Genomic DNA, 18,430 nt, shown 5'->3' on the forward strand with positions numbered 1-18,430 from the left:
TCCTGGTGCTGATTCCTGTGAGACTGACATAGCTCTATGTCAGGAACTCCACTGAAGCCTCAGTAGGAAATATGATATGTGAGAACTAAGCTTTTCTTCTGCTATTTAACTACCATCCAATAATTTGAGAGAGAGTTTCAGTTTACGCAGACGGGTGCTGGCTTAAATATAAGTATATAATGAATAACTCCACTCTAGATACACAGAGAAACATTAATTACTATGACTAAATCTCAATTAAATATACTAAGCAAAAATGTCAAAAGTCAACTAGGTTATTTTAAGGGTCATCTAGTCAAACTGTTCTGCAATGGGCTGAAATTTATTCACCATGCCTTTGGAGAGGCACCAGGCCACTCAAACCTCTCAGTCCACAGATGAGTAGCTGTGGAGATCTAAGCTCAGAATTGACATGAGACATTCAAATGAGTTGATATTTTGTACTTTTTCCCCTTTTGACAACCTTGCAGGAATGAGGGCTACAGCTATGAGATATGTCATGAGATGTGTGGCTAAGGTCATGATGGCCTGCTGATGGAGTGATGCTTTATCAGGTGGAGAATGACCCCTAATGCTGCCATCAGCCAGGGGGAAGAGGGACTGATGTCAACTGTTCTGCTCCACCTTTGCACAAGACCCATTGTGTGTAATCTTTGAGGTACTCTCAATATCTCATTTACATATAAAGTGGCTGCCCATCACCACCATTTATGTTGTAAATTACAAAATATTTGACTAGACTCACCTTCACTACTCCCAAAAGTATAAATTGGCATATTGAAATCCTCTAGGGCAGAGGATGAGAATACAAACAACTCTGCAGACAAGTAAATGGGCTCGCTTATCTCCCAAAAGCAGGGGCACCTCTTTGGCTGAGTTTTGCACTTCCAACTGAGTTGGAATATACTCAGGAATACTAATACTTATACTGTATACATAACACATGTACACAGTACACTTACATTTTGCAGGTCTAGTGCATTTACCACTGGCAATCTAAAAGAATCTATAATTTGTTGCTCCAATAAACTGCACTATTGGTGAATCTATGTTTGTGAAAATTCCTACTGAAGTCCAGCAGGCTAACAGAACTGCAATGATTAATGTCACTGTTTGTCAATCTGCTCATGTAGGTTCTTATTGAACTCAACCAGAATTAGGCTGCAGAGTTGATTTTAATCAGAAATGAGGCACACTCATACCCAGCCCCTCTGATTTCTGAAAACTAGTTGGAAAGCAATGATGTTTATTTTATGCCAAAGTTAATGCAACACATCTACATTTAGAAGTTGAAAAGGAGTTGAATAAAATTTTGAAAAAATATTTTTAATTACCTCTGGAACAAAATTTTAGAAATTTTAGTTGATAAGCATCACTACACAGATAATGATTGTTTTAAAACAGAAAATTATAGGTTTGTGTGGTTGCCCTGCTACTGGCCTAAGTTTTCAAGGGAAAAAAGATTTCTAAAAAAGGCAAGAAAAAGTTGGTTTATTTTATAACCTTGGTGTTATGTATATATAATATATATGTAATATATATATATATAAATATTACACAACAATAAAAATAAATAGAAAATAAAAATAATAACAAATATTCTCATTTTATATTAATTCAACTGAATATCCATTTCAGTCTTGTTACAGACACCCTCTTCAATTCCACTAGAGATCAAGGATTTGACATTAAACAATCCACAAAACCAACTAATGTAATGACAGGCTCATTAAAACACAAAATTTGGGCCAATTAGCAGCCAATTAATCTTGGCTTGGAGGACACTGACAAAAATCAACAGAATTTTTGAAGTTTATGTTAAGTTCAGGAATATGTTTAAATCTGTCCTGATCTGCAATGCATTCAGATGGATGTCTATTTCCAGTGAGGGAATCTGGTCTCATCCCAGGAGGATCTGATCTCATGCCTGTATACTTCATTGCACATAATGTCACTAACAACATCATTATAGGCAGCACTTTATTATTAAAGACTTCTCTTTTATTCTTATGAACAGCCAAAACAGCTGTTCTTTTCCCCCTATTTAGCCACTTTTCCCCATCAACCAACCCTATCAATTTACCTATCATCCCTTGACTTACGAATGCCAGGATTTAACATGGATACAGTATTCTAAGTGAGAACTTTTCAATCCACACTAAGTAATTTTTTTCTTGCCTCTCTCAACACAATACATGAATCAAATGAACAAGTGCATGCAGCGTGGTTAGAATCTCCTTGCCACCAAAAGGGGAAATGGGGAAAATCTGTCTCATACTGTCATTGCACACATCCCTTCTAATTCAATTTTCCTATATGAATCCATTTTCTATTAGTATCCTTACTGAGAAATGCCTACAAGAAAAATAGCTTAGAGTAACTGGTAAGTTAGATTTTTTTTATTTTTTATTTTTTAAATCTAGACACATATACAGACATGTAAATTGTTCCTGTCCTTCCCCACAGAGTGTGACTACATCAGGAGACCACTGCTGCTTGGTGCCTGCCTGGAGGCAACATGGGTCACAACCTCTGCTCCCTTCACACACAACTTCTACATGCCAGGAGGTTAGAAGAGATGCATGGCTCAGGCATCATCTGATTTCTCCTATTAGACCATAGGAAAAATCTTGTGTGTGAATCATTCAAACACTGAGACTACTGAAGGTTTTTTTTTTAGGCCTTGGTATAGTAACAAACCTTGGTATAGTAACAAAGCTTAAAAAGTGGGTTTGGCCACCCATGTAGATTGATTCAGAAGAATAAATGCTGAATTAGTCCTCAGAATGTGTCAGTGGTTATAATTTACACAATGTACAATATGATCTTCGGTTATTACTGTGTCTGAAGTCCCAAACAAGATCAGAGCTACTTCGCACGGTGAGGTCAATACTTGAAACTTTTGAATAGTGGTGAAGCAGCAGCAGCCAGCCAGTGAAAGCAGGCCACGCCTCATGTCCAGTGTGAGCAGCTTTAAAAGGCAGGAACCTTTCAGAACTTAGTTTTCTCTCACTGGTCAGTATCAACAACAATGGGTCAATGTTATGGTGTATTTGGGGAAACATTTGCAAAGGACAGACACAAAGTAGAATAATGTTTTTATTTGCAGGATACTTTTATCCTCTTATGTAGTGTTCCATCACCAGTCTGGAGTGGGAGCAGATGGAAATTACAGGAGGCAATGTTTTAAAAAGGACAACCATGTGAGTGTGAGCATAGCAAATACATTTAATAATTAAATCAAAAATAACAGCTTTATGTACTTTTTTTACTTTATGTACTTTTAAAAAAATAAACTGAGGGTCAAGATCCTCAAGAAAGCTGGACCAATCTAACTCCTAGATGTTGCTAGTGAAAATTTTGATCCATCCTCCTTTAGTCTCTTTCGAGGTTTTCTGTTGGTGTTTTTTCTTTAGTTGGTTGGGGGTTTTTTGTTTGCTTGTTTGTTTTGTTTTTTATCTGTAGTCCAGGTAGTTATAAGAGATGATGCAAAGCAAGGGGACAGGATTGAGGAGCTAGGGGCAAAGACTGTAGGTGGTAGGATGTGAACACAGAGCCTCAAGCTTGTGTGCTGTCTTAGGAAATTTCATCATCAGGAAAGGGTCTTGATTTTTCAACACAAGTTCAGTGGTCTACAAGAATTTGAATTTTTTTTCAGAATTGCACTTTCTGTAAGCAGACTGACTCCTTACCAAGTAAGGGCTGTAACACTTTCTGAGTAGGCTATATTGATTTCTTCATTTCAATTCATGTGTAGATGAGGTCCTAGTTAACACAGGGTATACGCATTTCAGCACTTCAGCAGCTGGTATCATATAAAGCACATCCAAACACATCATGTGAAAGCTTGCGTTTAACAAACTTTCCTCAATAACTTATTTTCAGCAGGAGCAGGAGACTTATAATGAGAAAAAGTGATTCAATCTTTAACCAGGCTATGGAAGAGCTTTTTGTAACTTCCAAAATGCTTTTTCTTTGCTTAACTTCTCTTATTTTTTTTCTAAATGGGATTTCTGGCTCCAAATATAATTGCATGACTAGGAGCTGGTATTCATAAAACCCAAACCAGGAGTTTCTTACTCCCAAGCAATAGTTTACTTACTGTTTGTTAATAAACTGTCTTGTCCAAAAGACACAGGAGATGGAAAACCCTGCTATACACCTCATATTTTGTCTATCATATATCTGTCCCTCATGAGGCCACTGTGCTTATACTACATGGCTTTAATATAGCTTCAAACTGTTTTCAAAACTGATAATAACTTACTTTGTTCTGTTAGAAATTCACATAAAAATCAATGGAGACAGAGAAAATGCTTAAATGGCATGGCACTCATGATTTAGTGAACTCTATTGCTATAGAAAGGGTAAGACAAAAGTAGTAATAATAGCTTAGATCCACACTTTCATCTTTCGGGGATATTTGAGGCTCTTCATTCCTGCACATTTCCTCTCCCTGACCACCTTCTTTGCTGCTGTTAGCTGGAAATGAGTTCATTTTGAAACAGCTGGTTCAGCAGAATGTATAATCTCAGCAAAAGAGCAAGCACAGATACTGCATATATTGCTCTACACATTAGAATTGGAATATTTTCCAAAAAGCTCTACCTTCCTCTCCTTGAGAAGACTCAGAGTCTTGTGTTGCCAGAGTCTCCTGCTCAAAATGCTCAATTAATTTAGGTTAATTTTCATCAGAACATATTTAGAAGTCATGCAGATGTGCAAACAGTTGCTGGACTTCTTTCCAAAATGGCACTGATAGAGTTTGCTGTACTGTTAGTGTCCCCTGCTATCTCAACCCTTGTTGGTTGAGAAGAAAATCCTACCCACAGGGCTTGAGCAGCAGATGTAATGCACAGCAGAGATTTCATTACATCAGAATTATCTAAAAGTAATGCCAAGGGTGACCTGCATTTAATTAGTAGTGAAGAATGCACTTTATTGAAATGTCTGTCCTCAGTGCATTTGCTTCCTCTGTTTTTGGTAGGGAGAGGTTTGCATGTGCTTTGTGGGTTTTTTTAAAACATGAACAAAAAAGGAGCATTAATTAATGTTGAAAAAGGCTCAGCAAGAACTAAGGTGCTCTGCAAACTGGTAATTTTAGTCACAACATTTGCTCATGTGATATACAGGAAGACACAGTTGAACACAGATGCAGGAATCTGGAAAGCTGAAGTTTTGATGACCTCATTCCATTGGGTCTACATGGTATCTGTCTTCAGTTAAAAGTTAAAAGTTAATCATACTAATTTTTAACAACTGGTACAAGATGTAACATCCTAGAGGTAATTACTGTTTTCCAGTTTCTTCTTTGATACAGATCAAACTCTCCTCAAAGAATCATAGAATATCTCAGGTTGGAAGGAACCCACATGGATTATTAAATTCAACTTCCTGCCTCTCACAATAGTACCTAAAACTTAATTATATGACTAAAAGCATTATCCAGACTTTCCTTGATCCTATGCACTGAATGGTTAGGAAATTGTCTTACACAGGAAGAACACTTAATTTTTGCCTCCTGACTAGGAAGTAACATAGTAACTCTTTGTATCAGAAATTCCTGAAAGTCTCATAGGTTATGAGTGCGCTTCTGATGAGGGCAAACCGAACATATCACACTATTTCAGTTCTTATCAATCAGATCATAAGCCAGGCAAGCCTCAGAATTAATTCTGCACTGTGGCTGTGCACTTTTGGTCATTTTGGCATTCCTGATGCTTGTTCTTTAGGTGAAAAAAAGTATAAATTATTAGTTAAGTAGATAATACGTTTCCTGAAGTATCTACAATTTTAGTATGCAAACAACAGCAAAACAAGACAAAGTTTGAAACAAATCAGGGTGTTTTTTTCCTATTAATTAAATTACATCTCCTTTTGTTCAGTAAATAGAATATTCAATACTGTGTGACATAAGAAATTGTTTTGCTCTTTGACATTACTTGATTTTGATTTTTAAAAATCTGAAATGTGGATAGTTAACTAAGTAGTTGCTCTTGAAAACTGCTCTTAGAAAGCAATGATTCCTTCTCCTTTTTAAAGAGGAAAAATGTACTTCCAGGTAATTACATATCTCTGTTTACATGTCAGTGGTTTTACTACTGAAGTGCAATGCAAGATAAAAACTGAAATATACCAGAATGTGACCCAGTACGGCATACAAGAGGTAAAAGCAAATATTATCAAATGTCATTAGAAATTCAGCAAAGATTTTGAGGCATTATCATTTCCTTACTAACTGCAAAAACTACTCAGAAAAAGGCAGTGCAGGAAAACACAGTATCATGCACAAATGATATTTAACAAAGAACATACAGACAAGTACCTACAGTTTTTTAATGTGACTCAGTTGCTGCCTAGAAAAAGAAAAAAAAAATCTATCTTAAACAAATTCTGTAAAGATTAAAGTGGATACACTGCCACTGAAGATACAATCACAGTAATAAGTAGGCTGAGGAATGTGTGCTTTTCCTATATGATTTATTACCAAATCTTTGACACACAGGAAAAGCTCTCCCGAAGCAAGCATGGAAATTATTTTGGTATTTTTTCTTCTTGCTTCAGTGAAAATGCTGGCACAATCCTCAGATGGTGCTAGTTTTTTGGGTGCTTCCAGTTGTGCTTATCTAGAAGCCAGAGCTGAATATCCCAAAGGAACAGACCAAGAAACCTATCTAGTCCGTCTGTCTTCACTATTTGCTAATCTTGCTAAAATACCTGAATTAATAATCTCTTTTCATGTAGGCATGGATAAATCAACTTCTACAGACCTTTGATTACTTGAAGTATGCTGTGGTCTTCCAAAAGGAAATGAATTTAGGTCATTGTGTATTACCTGACCTCATGTTACTGTTCTGCCTTGTCCACAGAGAACAACAAAATATGTGTTTCCACGAGCAAATTTGCAAGGTAATGTTTGGCAAGCAGAGTGGTTTTTCTAGCAGCACTTCTGCTGAAGTTAAGTGACAGATTATCCTCCTAACATTTTAGAACACCAAAAGCTTGATCTTCTCATGCAATAAAACCCAAAAATATGAAAGTGTATGCAACAACCAAACCAAGTTATAAAATATGCAAAATACTTTCAAGCATGCAGTGCCACCTCAGAAAGAACAACCATTTGGCTTCCACTGCATAGATGAAAGGAGAGAACAGTTCTTGGAAGGGCAATAAAAAGAGAGTGAGGTTTTTCCTCAGCTCTCAAACAAGCGTTTAGGGGGTCCTAAAGGAGAGTGACATGTATTAATTTGCTGTGGTGTTAGCATACGGCAGATGAAATTCTTTCTTGAATTCTGCCTCCCCGTAGTTGGTGCAGCATTAAGATCCACTGTGACCTCTCCTTCTCCCTTTGCCTCTTTCCAGCCCATCTCATCAGGCTCCTGTCACTCCTTCCTTTTTCCCTGTCTCCTTTCACAGTCCCTCCCACCATAGCTGTCCTCATTAATGGCAAGGCCATTTTTCTCTGCTCTGACACTTGCTTGAGTTGGGAGAAGAGGCACAAGGTAAGACAATTCCCTACAGATCTCATCAGTGGCATAAGGGAGGCAACTCACCTGTCTAACTTGTCACCCGCACCTTATTTCATAGCTACAGGACCTTCAGAAACTCACATTACTGACCATTGATAAAGGTTTATTAGTCTCATTCTGGCTACCATCCAGAGTCAACTATACTGCATCAGAGCAGAAGGGTCTGTCCCTCTCTGTGAATACTAGTATAGCTCACCTGGGAACTCACAACAGTAACTGGAGAGCACTGTGTAGCATATGGAGGAATTTTCTGAAGAAATTAAGTAAGTTTGTTCACCAGACACTTCACTGAAGCTCAAAGCAATGCTTGCTTCACAGTCTTCAGTGGAAGTGAAAAGTAAGCAATTTTCCCTGGGTTTTGGTTTCAGGATCAGAGCTCAAGGCAGCAAGCCCTAGATGCAAGTAATTTAGTACACACCAGCTTGTGTGGATTGCTCTCAGTTGCAGCATAAATTACATTTCACCTGTTTATATCAGAAATCTTACAGTGCAAATATACCAATAAATGTGATGATTAATGACCAATAAATACTGACTGATGAGGCTTCTCAGAAAATCTTTTACCTTCAACAGCTTTCTAAAAACGTCAATACATTACTCTACATCTATAACTGTGCAACAATATTATATAGCTGTTTAATCCAAGAAATTACTTTCTTATTATTCACCAAGTAATTGGTAAATGTTCACTTCCACTATTGCTCAGTCACACAGTTTTACTGTGCCTTGCTGGCACTGTTATAATCCTCTTCCACCTTGAACACCCTAAAACACCTGGCATTTGTTGATCTGCTTGTCCTTTCAGTCCAGTTTTGTGAAAAGCCCACAGAACTCGCTTCCATAACCTCTTGGATTAACAGCACAGCCAGGCATTTTATGTTTTCTTAGGTTACTGACTTCTATTCAAGTATGTTTTCAGAAGTTTGCTTTTTTTTAAATTAGTGTTTTCATTATGCTTATCTAATATATTTTTCTTATTTTTAAAAAATGTAATAAACCCATCCAGTGGAGCCCATCATCACAGCAGAGGTAAATGACAACTGCAGAAAGCTGTGCCTCTAAGCCTGTGTAATTCCAGTTTCAACCTACCATTAACCTCTTCTTGAAGTAGGGAACAAAAAGAAATGGTCAACAAACATAGTACTCTAACTAAGTCTACTAAAGTTAGTTATATTAACATAACTTTGCATATGTTTCTATTTTTTTAATATATTTACTTCCTCTTGTTTTTAAGATGTACTCGTATATTTACTTTCTATAGTTTCCTATGCAGACAAGATAAAGAAACTCATGTAAGCAAGTAGCAGGTACAGTGAAATTGATTAGGCACAAAATCAACTTGGTCATTCTGAAGACATTGTTTATTGTTAGCTCCAAGTTAAGCAAAATAAAAAATACAGAACAGCTGACTTCAACCTCTTTCAGCCAAAATCAGCAAACATTGTATACTATTTATCCAGTTATTGGCCAACAGGTTATTTTGTCAACATCAGTGAAAGAGAATAAATTTATTAGGTTTGACATGATGGTACAAGGGTAGATGAGCTCTGGGAATAGCATATGGGACTTAGTTCTCTTCTGACTCAAAATATTGAAGAGGGTGTTAACTGGGGATTTTTCTTTTTCTTTTATATCAGTTCTCAGCAAAGTGGACCTGATTCTGTAGGTCACTTTTGAATAAGAGATGGATTGGTAAAGCTTCATATGCTAATTAGTCTATAAAAATATTCTATTTTATTCTTATGCACAGATGTCTCAAGATTCAGAAGTTATGCTAAAGAAGCTGGGTTTTTTCGAACTTTCCTTTCTTTGAGGGAGGGAAGTCAGAAGAAAATAATCTTTTCTTTTGCTCTGATGGCTCAAAAGAGAAACAACGCCTGATTCTCTCTTGAAACTTCTTGCTATGGATATCACACAAACAAAAATGCATTATTTCTAGCCTAGAAAATTAAAAGTACAAGAAAAGGTACTTGTGGAGAAAAGCCTTGGAAAGGAAAAACATTAACCAGATATGGCTTGACAAAGCCTTTGAATAAAAGGACTTCTGTCAACAAATCTGAACTGCACTTATGGCCTTGTTAGAAACTGTGTCAGTTCAACGGGCAAAGGTATCAATCTCAGCCCAAAATGATGTTACTTATTAATCCAAATGCAAGTCTCTATGGGATTGTTTACTTATTGATTTCTCAATAAATTACTGAAGAGTAATTTCTTGTTACTCTTACTACTTTCTCAACAACATGTCTGCAGCCAGCAACCTAAAAACTTCCTCCAGCATAGCAATGATGGAAACCATTAACCAACCTTGAACTCATTTTTTTCCCTTCACCTTATAAAGCTGAGAAAGATAACAAAAGCAGCTATGGTAACAACCACAAACACAGTCATATGAGAATATCTTTGATGTCCCAAGTCAGTCCTGAAGTCATGCCGCTCACATATTTTTAGCTATTCTCCCTGATGAAATAGAATGGTCACTAGTACTTTATTGATCTCTTTCAACAAAATGTCATCAAACCATTATCACTAATAATGTTGCAAATACATGGAGTTAATCAGCAGATGTAAAGGCAATCAGTCAGGAATGGTCCCTTCCCAGAGGGTCTGAAAGTGAGGATTTTTTTCCACTGGGCCAGAAATGAGGAATTATGAAAGTTGTACCAAACAAACAGTGAAGTCCATTTGATGTTCTAAAGTCTGTTCTGTGTTAAACTGGCACAGTGTGAGGTAGTGTGGCTAGACAACACAACTGGTTTTTAAATAGAGACTGATATCTTTCTGATAAAATTAGAGGCAACTGCTATAAATATCTAGTATCAGAGCACCTCTCCTATGAGGAAAGATTGAAAGAATTGAGGCTGTTTATCCTGGAGAAGAGAAGGTTCCAGGGAGATATTACTGCAGCCTTTCAATATTTGTAGGGGGATCATTGTGAAAAATGAGGACAAACTTTTTAGCAGCACCTGTTGTTATAGGGCAAGGGACAATGGCTTTAAACCAAAAGAGGGTTGGTTCAGGCTAGATATAAGGAAGAAATTGTTTACAAGGAGAACTGTAAAATGATGGACTGGGTTACCCAGAGATGTGGTAGGTGCCCTATCCTCGGAAACATTCCAGATCAGGTCAAATAGGGCTCTCAGCAACTTGATCTAGTTTGTGATGTTCCAGCTCATTGAAAGATGGGTTGGACTAGAAGGCCTTTAAAGGTCTCTCTCATCCCAAAACCACTCTATAATCCTAAGATTTTCACCTGGCAAAAATGAGGATATTTTTTAAAAAATTGTGAGTACAAGGTTTCACTCCAGTCTTTAACTGTGATTACCAGGCAAAAAAACCAATTTTTTTTTTCTTTTAGAAAAAGTACAACTCCTGTCTGACAAGAAACAGCATAAGCAATCAATTTACTTCAACCATGAAATTGTTCATTATTATATGGAGTATAATTGTAACACTGGATGGTCAACGTTGGTGCCTTTCTTCTTCTGTTTCAGACGAAAACACAGTAATGTTGGGGACAGTAAATTAGGTATTAAATACAACTGGGTACTCACAAGTCGTGGCTAAGTTCTTTCCATTCTCATTGCTGAAAGCTTATCCTCCAATAAGTTGCTCCAATGCAACAGGAAGAATTCATGAATGCATGCATCAATAAATGCTTCCTACTGCAGGGCTCACCACAAATTCTTTGTAATACTTCTAAGGAGTTTACAGGCCTTTATTAGTTACATAAAAATCCCCAAATCTGCTTTTCCTGAACATACACTTCCTCCCCTTTTCATAATACCAAACCAGACAACTAAACATGAGCATGAATCGGAGTCAATGACCCTGTGTGTACTTACCATGTACCACATGCTTGGCCACTTGGGATCATTGAAATAAGTGGATTGGGTACCACCAGGTTTATAATCCCTCTTTATTCTTCTTTTAACCACCTGCTGTTGTATCCACTCCACCTGCCAACCAGAAAAACATACGAAGAATGTTATGGTGCTGGAGATTATGAAGAAATGTGCGAAAATTTAGGATTGTTCTCATTACCACACTCCAAGGCATATTTCATATTAAAGAGTTCATTTTGGCAGTAGAAATTGTGCAGATCACCTTGACATACTGTTCACTAAGGAATACATTCAATTTAGCTAGTGTTACAAATCTATCTGAACAATTGCTTAAATACCCTGCTAGAAAGACTTCACTGGATATTACCTTTCAAATACTATTACCTTCCAATTTTTCTTTATCAGACTTACTCTTCTTCTGAATTCTGAATAAAAACTTGTACAAAAAATCTAACAGCATATTACGATGAGGAATTAATTGAATTTCTAAAAGAGTTGGTCTGTTTTTATTTTTATCTTTCTCTTCCAGAAAACAAAAGCATTAAAAAATATATTCAAAAGTTTTGCTTTTAGACCAATATGTAAATCACCTTCACCACTTGGAGAGAAAAAAAACCCCAACATTAAACTTAATTTTAAGTTAAGTGACTCCTTGTCAAGATTTTCTCAGAGAGGCACTCTGGAACTTTATTTTACACTAAGCACTCCTCTGTGAGAAATAGCTGGATACTGAGCAACAGTTCTAATGAAAACAAACAAAAGAATTACCTTGAAACAGGAAATGAAATACAAGGGTTAAAAATCTAATTCTGGAAGTTATCTTTGTCTGTCTGTCTCTTCAAAGGCTCATGATACATCCAAAGAAAGGTAACGCCAAAAGTGACATCAACCTTAGAGCAGTGAGGACTCTGCAGCTATTTCTGTATTAGCTATTCTAAATGGGAGCTAGTTTCAATAAATGTAAATAATATGAACTAAGAACAGAAAAGGCCCATGGTATATTCATACACATCTAGCAGCTTATACTTCTGATGAATTGTTTCAAGTGATACAACTATAAAAATTCAATTCATATCTCTGCAACCAGGACAGCTGTCCTCTCCTAGCAGCCAACTCAGCATCTTTTATTTGTGCTGTTTGAATTTCTGTGTATGCACATGAACATACAAATGTGTCAAAGAAGTAACTTTCAGGTCACATAATTGTTTGTCACTGGTCATAGACAGTATAATTATTTTCCTTTAGCAGGCTAATCTCTCTACTTGCATTCACAACACAACTTCAAGTCCTTAGGTAGATGTACCACAGCACTCTGGCCTCTACTTCTTGGTCAGAAAAAAATGCAGAAAGACATCTCTGAATTTGTCCAGCCAGGATTCCTAGGACAGTCCTTATAGAGGATGCATGGTTTTCATGGTTTTCTGCATAAAGAAGAAATGAAATTTTCTCCCTCCCCAGAACTAACTTTAGGATCAAAAGTATTCTAGCAACTAAATTATGCAGTCTAAGAACATAGACTAGAAGGTAGAGCTGACACTGAAACTCGTTTCTCTGTTAAGTCTTTTAGGAACAATGGTTAGCAACTTTCTGGTTCTATAAGAGTGGAGAAATTTGACAGTGTGCCTTTCTCTCTTGCTTACTGTCTCCTCTTCCAGGACAGTTTGAAATCCCTCATGACACAACAAGAGCTAACTGCTCCCTGACTGACTGGATCCAGGTGTCTTCTGCAGAAGGTGACAACTAATCAGTCTCAGGACGTAACAAGTCTGGAGAGGCCTGTAGGATACATAAAGCATGTCTGGGCAAAGGCCAAAGAAAGTAAAGTCAAAAGACTTTTAAGCCTAATGGCTGCTTTAAACTGGGATCAACAAGCCTCTTAACTAGCTCTCTCTTCCATGAGAAAGACTCATCTTTAACTGAATAATGAACCTTGTTGTCCTTACTTTTGCTGCTAATATATGCTTTCTTTCCCAGACCCTCACAACAGAAGCTTGCTATTCTTCAAAGCTTCTTTTTTGGCAGGTAGCACATACTTACCAACACATCACAAACCAAGAAACTGGCAGCCTATGTACTGTTTGGTCTCTGACTCCCCATCTGCCTGTACTGCCACAGACCATGAGCCTCACTTCTTCTATTACTACTATTTACCAGTCATTAACTAAAAAGTTCAACAGGTCTGAAAAAGCAACCATGGCTTTCAGGGCTTATACAGATCCACTTTGGAAGTCTTATTATGATATTTGGGACTCAGTGCTAGAAACACTTTCAACTGACTGAGGGGTCTCAAGTTTCTAAGCTGCAAGAATATTTACTGTTATTTTGACTCACCCTTTGCTTGAAGGGATTAAAAACATGAGTATGTTAACCCTGCTGAGAAAGTTTTAAGTCAACAATGTTCAACACTTTCATAGGCCAAAACCAGACAGAGCACATCATCCCAGGCTTGGTAACTTACTTGTATTTTGAGTCTGCAGGCAGGAATTAAACATGCCTACCACCAACACAATCTAAGGATTTTATAGTGTTGCAGAAGTATCCACAAAGACAAACCAGTAAGACAAACTCAGCAGAAGAAGGTTAAACCTTTTGCCACTGCAACCTCTAGTTTAAATGCATGAACATTAATGAAAAAACTCGCCAACACTACTACTGCCTAGAGGAGCCATAAATCAGAGAACCAGGGCATCTAATTTGGCATTAGGGACTCGTGTGTGTCAAGGCTTCTATAGGAACTACAATTAGGAACTGTAAGGATTTTTTGAAAAACACCTTTCTTTTGTTAATTGAGCAAAGGAAGTATAACATACTCCTGGAGCCTGCACAACACACAAATTTAAGCAGAACTTCAGGAACCTAATATAATTTCTATGTGTATAAAATGAGAGGAGTTTTCTGACTAGACAAACTCTAAGCCGAACTCTTTACTCATTCACTGTAACATGTTGTCTCCATGGCTTACTTCCTAGTCAGTTACAAATACCTGCTATCAATGAAAAGACTTAAATATAAAGGCAGCATAGTACTGGTGGAGACTGACGCATGCATGCATTGCTGCCTCAAAAAACAGCCCAATTATTTTTTTTCTCAATTTCCTTTATTTCAGACAATATTATGCAGATTATTATGAGCTATTTAGTCCAAGCAATCATAAACACTGCAGCACTAATACTCCAGTTTATTGGAATATATATAATTTGACATATAAAGAATTTTCAGTATATGTATATGCATGTGTTTGTACAAGACTTTTTATCAATTGAGTTAATCTGCAAGCCTGAAAAATAGCAGGTGGTTATATTTTAGTGATATACAGGCAAATATTGTTTTGTATCTTATCAACCACCTTTTAACAAAAGGCTCTCTGTTGCAGGGCATGCCCCTATTAAATGCTGGATGTTGCCCATAATTTCTATTTCCTCAGCTCCTAGCAAAATTAGGGAAAACATATGAAAGAGTAATTTTGCAGAAGGGCTGTGAAGCTTGAATGGTCAGATTCAAAGCCAGTAAAAGAAACATAACTTCTTCTCTTCCCAAAAGACCTAATGATAATTTTATGTATGTATGTATAGAATTCCTCTAAATAAAATTGCTGCTTAATTTCATACAAATAAAGATACAAATAGGCAAATGGCACATTTGTCTAAGTATGCATATGGGAAGATAGTGCAGGTAGCTCTCTAATTATGGAATGCAAGTGTGTAGGTGGAATAGACTAGACATATAGAATATTTCAGTTGTAAGAGAGCTACAATGATCATCTAGTCCAACTGACTGATCAATTCAGAGACTAACAAAAGTTACAACACAGTATTGAGGGCCTTGTTCAAATGTGTCTTTAACATTGACAGGCCTGGGGCATCAAGCACCTCTCTAGGAAGACTGATCTCTTTCACCAACTTCTTGGTAAAAAAAATGCTTCCTGAAGTCCAGTGTGAACATCCCCTAATGCAACTCTGAACTATCCCCACATGCTCCATCATTGGATAACAGGAGAAAGAGAACAGCATCTCCCTTTCTCCATCCCCTCTTCAGGAAGCTGCAGAGGGCTATGAGATTGCTTCTCAGTCTCCTTTTCTTCAAACTAGACAAACGTGGTGTAAAACATTAGGACTTATTTACATTACTCACTGACTACATCAGTGAAAGGGGGAAGACAAACTGACCATTCAGTTAGTGCCCACTGCTACGAGGGAGACAATGCAGGATGCTAGACAGAGTAACCTAAAACATCCTGACATGCCTGATCACAGTCCTACTTATAGCTTTGCCTGGAAGGTGTTTAGCAAATCCCATATGTTGAGATGTGCTGATTGTTTCTATTATGAGGTTATATTGGTACAACCTTTTAGAACTTAATTTAAATGTGACTGGAAGACAATACACTCATCTGACAACTCAATGCATACAATTTTGTTTACAGAAAATATAACTGCTACTTAAATGGAATAGTTTACACTACAGTAGATTCTACACTGTAGAATCACTAGGTTATACGAATGAAAACAAGGCAAAGACTCAGAAGTTAAATTAGTACTGTAACACATATTACCTTTGAGTATTTTATGTGTATTCATTCACAAGTTACTGTAGAATGACTGGTATATTTTGCATTTGTTCAATTCTGTATGAAAGGAGCTCAGTTGTATAAAAAGAATATTTCTGGAGTAATTAATTACACAGACTCTCATGTCTTGCCAAAAGGTGAGTCTGTGCAAGCAATGAAGTTCATTTTAACACTTCCATAAAGTCACACTTACTGAGAGGTAACAAAATTTTCCCATTGACCTCAGCCTCGAAAGTTCCATTTCTGAGTGTCTAGAAATCAAAGCCGCATGATTTTTAACATACAAACACTTTCGTAAAAGAGAATTTTTTCAAATATATCATGAGAGGGTCTGCTTCAATAAACATTTCAAAATTATCAAAAATGTGTCAACTCAAATATGTGAAAATGGCATTACTATACAGCAGAAGTTACAGACAAGCCGAAGGTGTAATCCTTTCCATTTTGAGGAAAACATGCTTGGGGTGAAAAAAATTTTTCAACTCAGAAGTAAGTTATAAATTTCATACCAGAACATGTGATTTTTATTGCAAAATTCAATGTGAAGTTATGGGTCTGCAGTCTTTGAAAAACAGATCCTGAAGATGCCACTCCTAATTGAAACTGTAACTGCAACCCTTGTACTGCCTCCTTCACCTCTATCTGTCCTATACCTGTAAGAAGAAACTGGAAATTTCTCCTCATATAACAAAAGAGGAGGTGCCACAGGAATACCACAGATTAAAGAGGAAAAGAGAGTCAGAGGACATGAAAGGTAACGCCCAGTAAATAGATCAGCAAAAGGGCCATATCTATCATATGGAAAACAGGCACCGAACGGCAATATAGCACTGTTACTCGGTGTAAGTTTGTCTACAGACAGATTGTTCTGGGCAAGCTTCCTCCCTCCCAGTTGGATGGTCTCCTGCTGCATCCGTTACACTTCGTTCTTTACTTGCCTAAGGACCCTCAACACTTGTACATGTGAGTTCTGAAAGGTCCTGCTACAGAAGGACAGAAGTGAGGATAGCACACTCTGAGACAGGATATGAGATTGTGCTGTCTCAGAATAGGCCATAGGAAAAGAATTGCTCCAACATTTCCTGTCTTAGCAGGATGCCATCCAGAGGGACACTTGACAGATCTGTGAGGTGAGCAAGACCAAGTGTAAGGTCCTGTACCTGGGTCAGGGTAATCCTAAACCTCAATACAGGTTTAATGAGTGGATTGTGAGCAGCTCTGCATATGGCTGGATGAAAACCTGGACATGACCCAGCAGCATGCATTTGCATCCCAAAAAGACAACTGTGTGCTGGCTATATCAAAAGACACTTCTCTACTTTACTCTCTGGAGTGCTGCATCCATCTCTGGGGTCCCCAGCATAAGACAGGGAGAGGAGGGCCACAAAGATGATCAGATGGCTGGAGAACTTCTGCTATTAGGAAGAGCTGAGACAGTTGGGATTATTTAGCCTAGAGAAGGTTTTTGGGGAGATCTTATGGCAACCTTCCTGTTCTTGAAGGGGACCTATGGGAAGGAAGGGGAAGGTCTCATTATCAGGGAGTCAGTCTAGGATGTGGGGTAATGGTTTTAAATGGAAAGAAAGTAGGTTTAGATGGGATTTTAGATAAGGTGAATGTTCTTTACTCTGAGATTGGTGAGGCACTAAACAGGTTTCCCAGAGAAGCTGTGGATGCCCCCAACTACGGAACTGTTCAAGGCCATGTTGGATTGGGCTTTGAGCAGTCTTTTCTAGTGGAAGGTGTCCCTGCTTATAGCAGGAGAGTTGGAACAAAATAATCTTTAATGTCCTTTCCAAATGATTCTTGTTTCTAACAAAACAAGTAAGCATCTTACTTGTCCTGTCATTAAGTCTTCTGTGCTACCAGCTCTACTTAAGTGTATATTTGACAACATTCTGGTTTTGCATTTTACCTTGTGAAACCAAAAGGTCAATGATTTAGGGTTACAATGAGAAGGACGTATTAATATCCAAGGGCTATTCCCAGGTTAGTGAATAAGAGAGCCATTACTCAGGAGAGCAGGAGAGATGATGAAGACTATTGACACAACTCTTACAGTCACAAAAGTGAGACCCCCAAAAAATTTGACTTCTCATCTTAAGAAGAACTTTGTTTTATTTTTTGATCATAATTAAAACCCCAGCTACTTTCTTAATCTATTATTCTTTGACTCACAATAGCAACAGCCACTTTTCACCCTAAAAATAAATTAAGTCAGTTGGTAAAGTAGATGTTGACATAGGTCACAACCATGGAAAATTATTGCAGATACCATTTCACAAATGTAGGGCTCTAAAGTTGGATAAAAAGTTATTGACTCCAGCAGTGATATTTTGTGTATTCTTGCTGATTAAGAAAGTGTTTCTTCAGCAAGGGTCAATGACAACCCACAATCAAAGCAGTTGCCATAATTATGCTACAGATTCTGAAAAAAAAGCAAGATAAAACAAGAAACAGATGTTAATACAGGCTGAGTAGAAACCAGAAAA

General features: G+C 37.4%; 1 protein-coding gene across 2 annotated transcripts in view; it reads right to left on the minus strand.

Annotated features, from left to right (window-relative positions):
• Positions 1-18,430, minus strand: part of PCSK5 (proprotein convertase subtilisin/kexin type 5) — a 229,289-nt gene that overhangs the window by 172,204 nt on the left and 38,655 nt on the right. For both annotated transcript variants that reach the window (XM_058864245.1, XM_058864244.1), the window contains exon 3: positions 11,372-11,485. In XM_058864245.1, the coding sequence (XP_058720228.1) occupies positions 11,372-11,485 (114 nt within the window). The remainder of the gene's footprint in view (positions 1-11,371; positions 11,486-18,430) is intronic.

This window comes from Poecile atricapillus, chromosome Z, assembly GCF_030490865.1.
Source record: "Poecile atricapillus isolate bPoeAtr1 chromosome Z, bPoeAtr1.hap1, whole genome shotgun sequence".
Lineage (NCBI taxonomy): Eukaryota > Metazoa > Chordata > Aves > Passeriformes > Paridae > Poecile > Poecile atricapillus.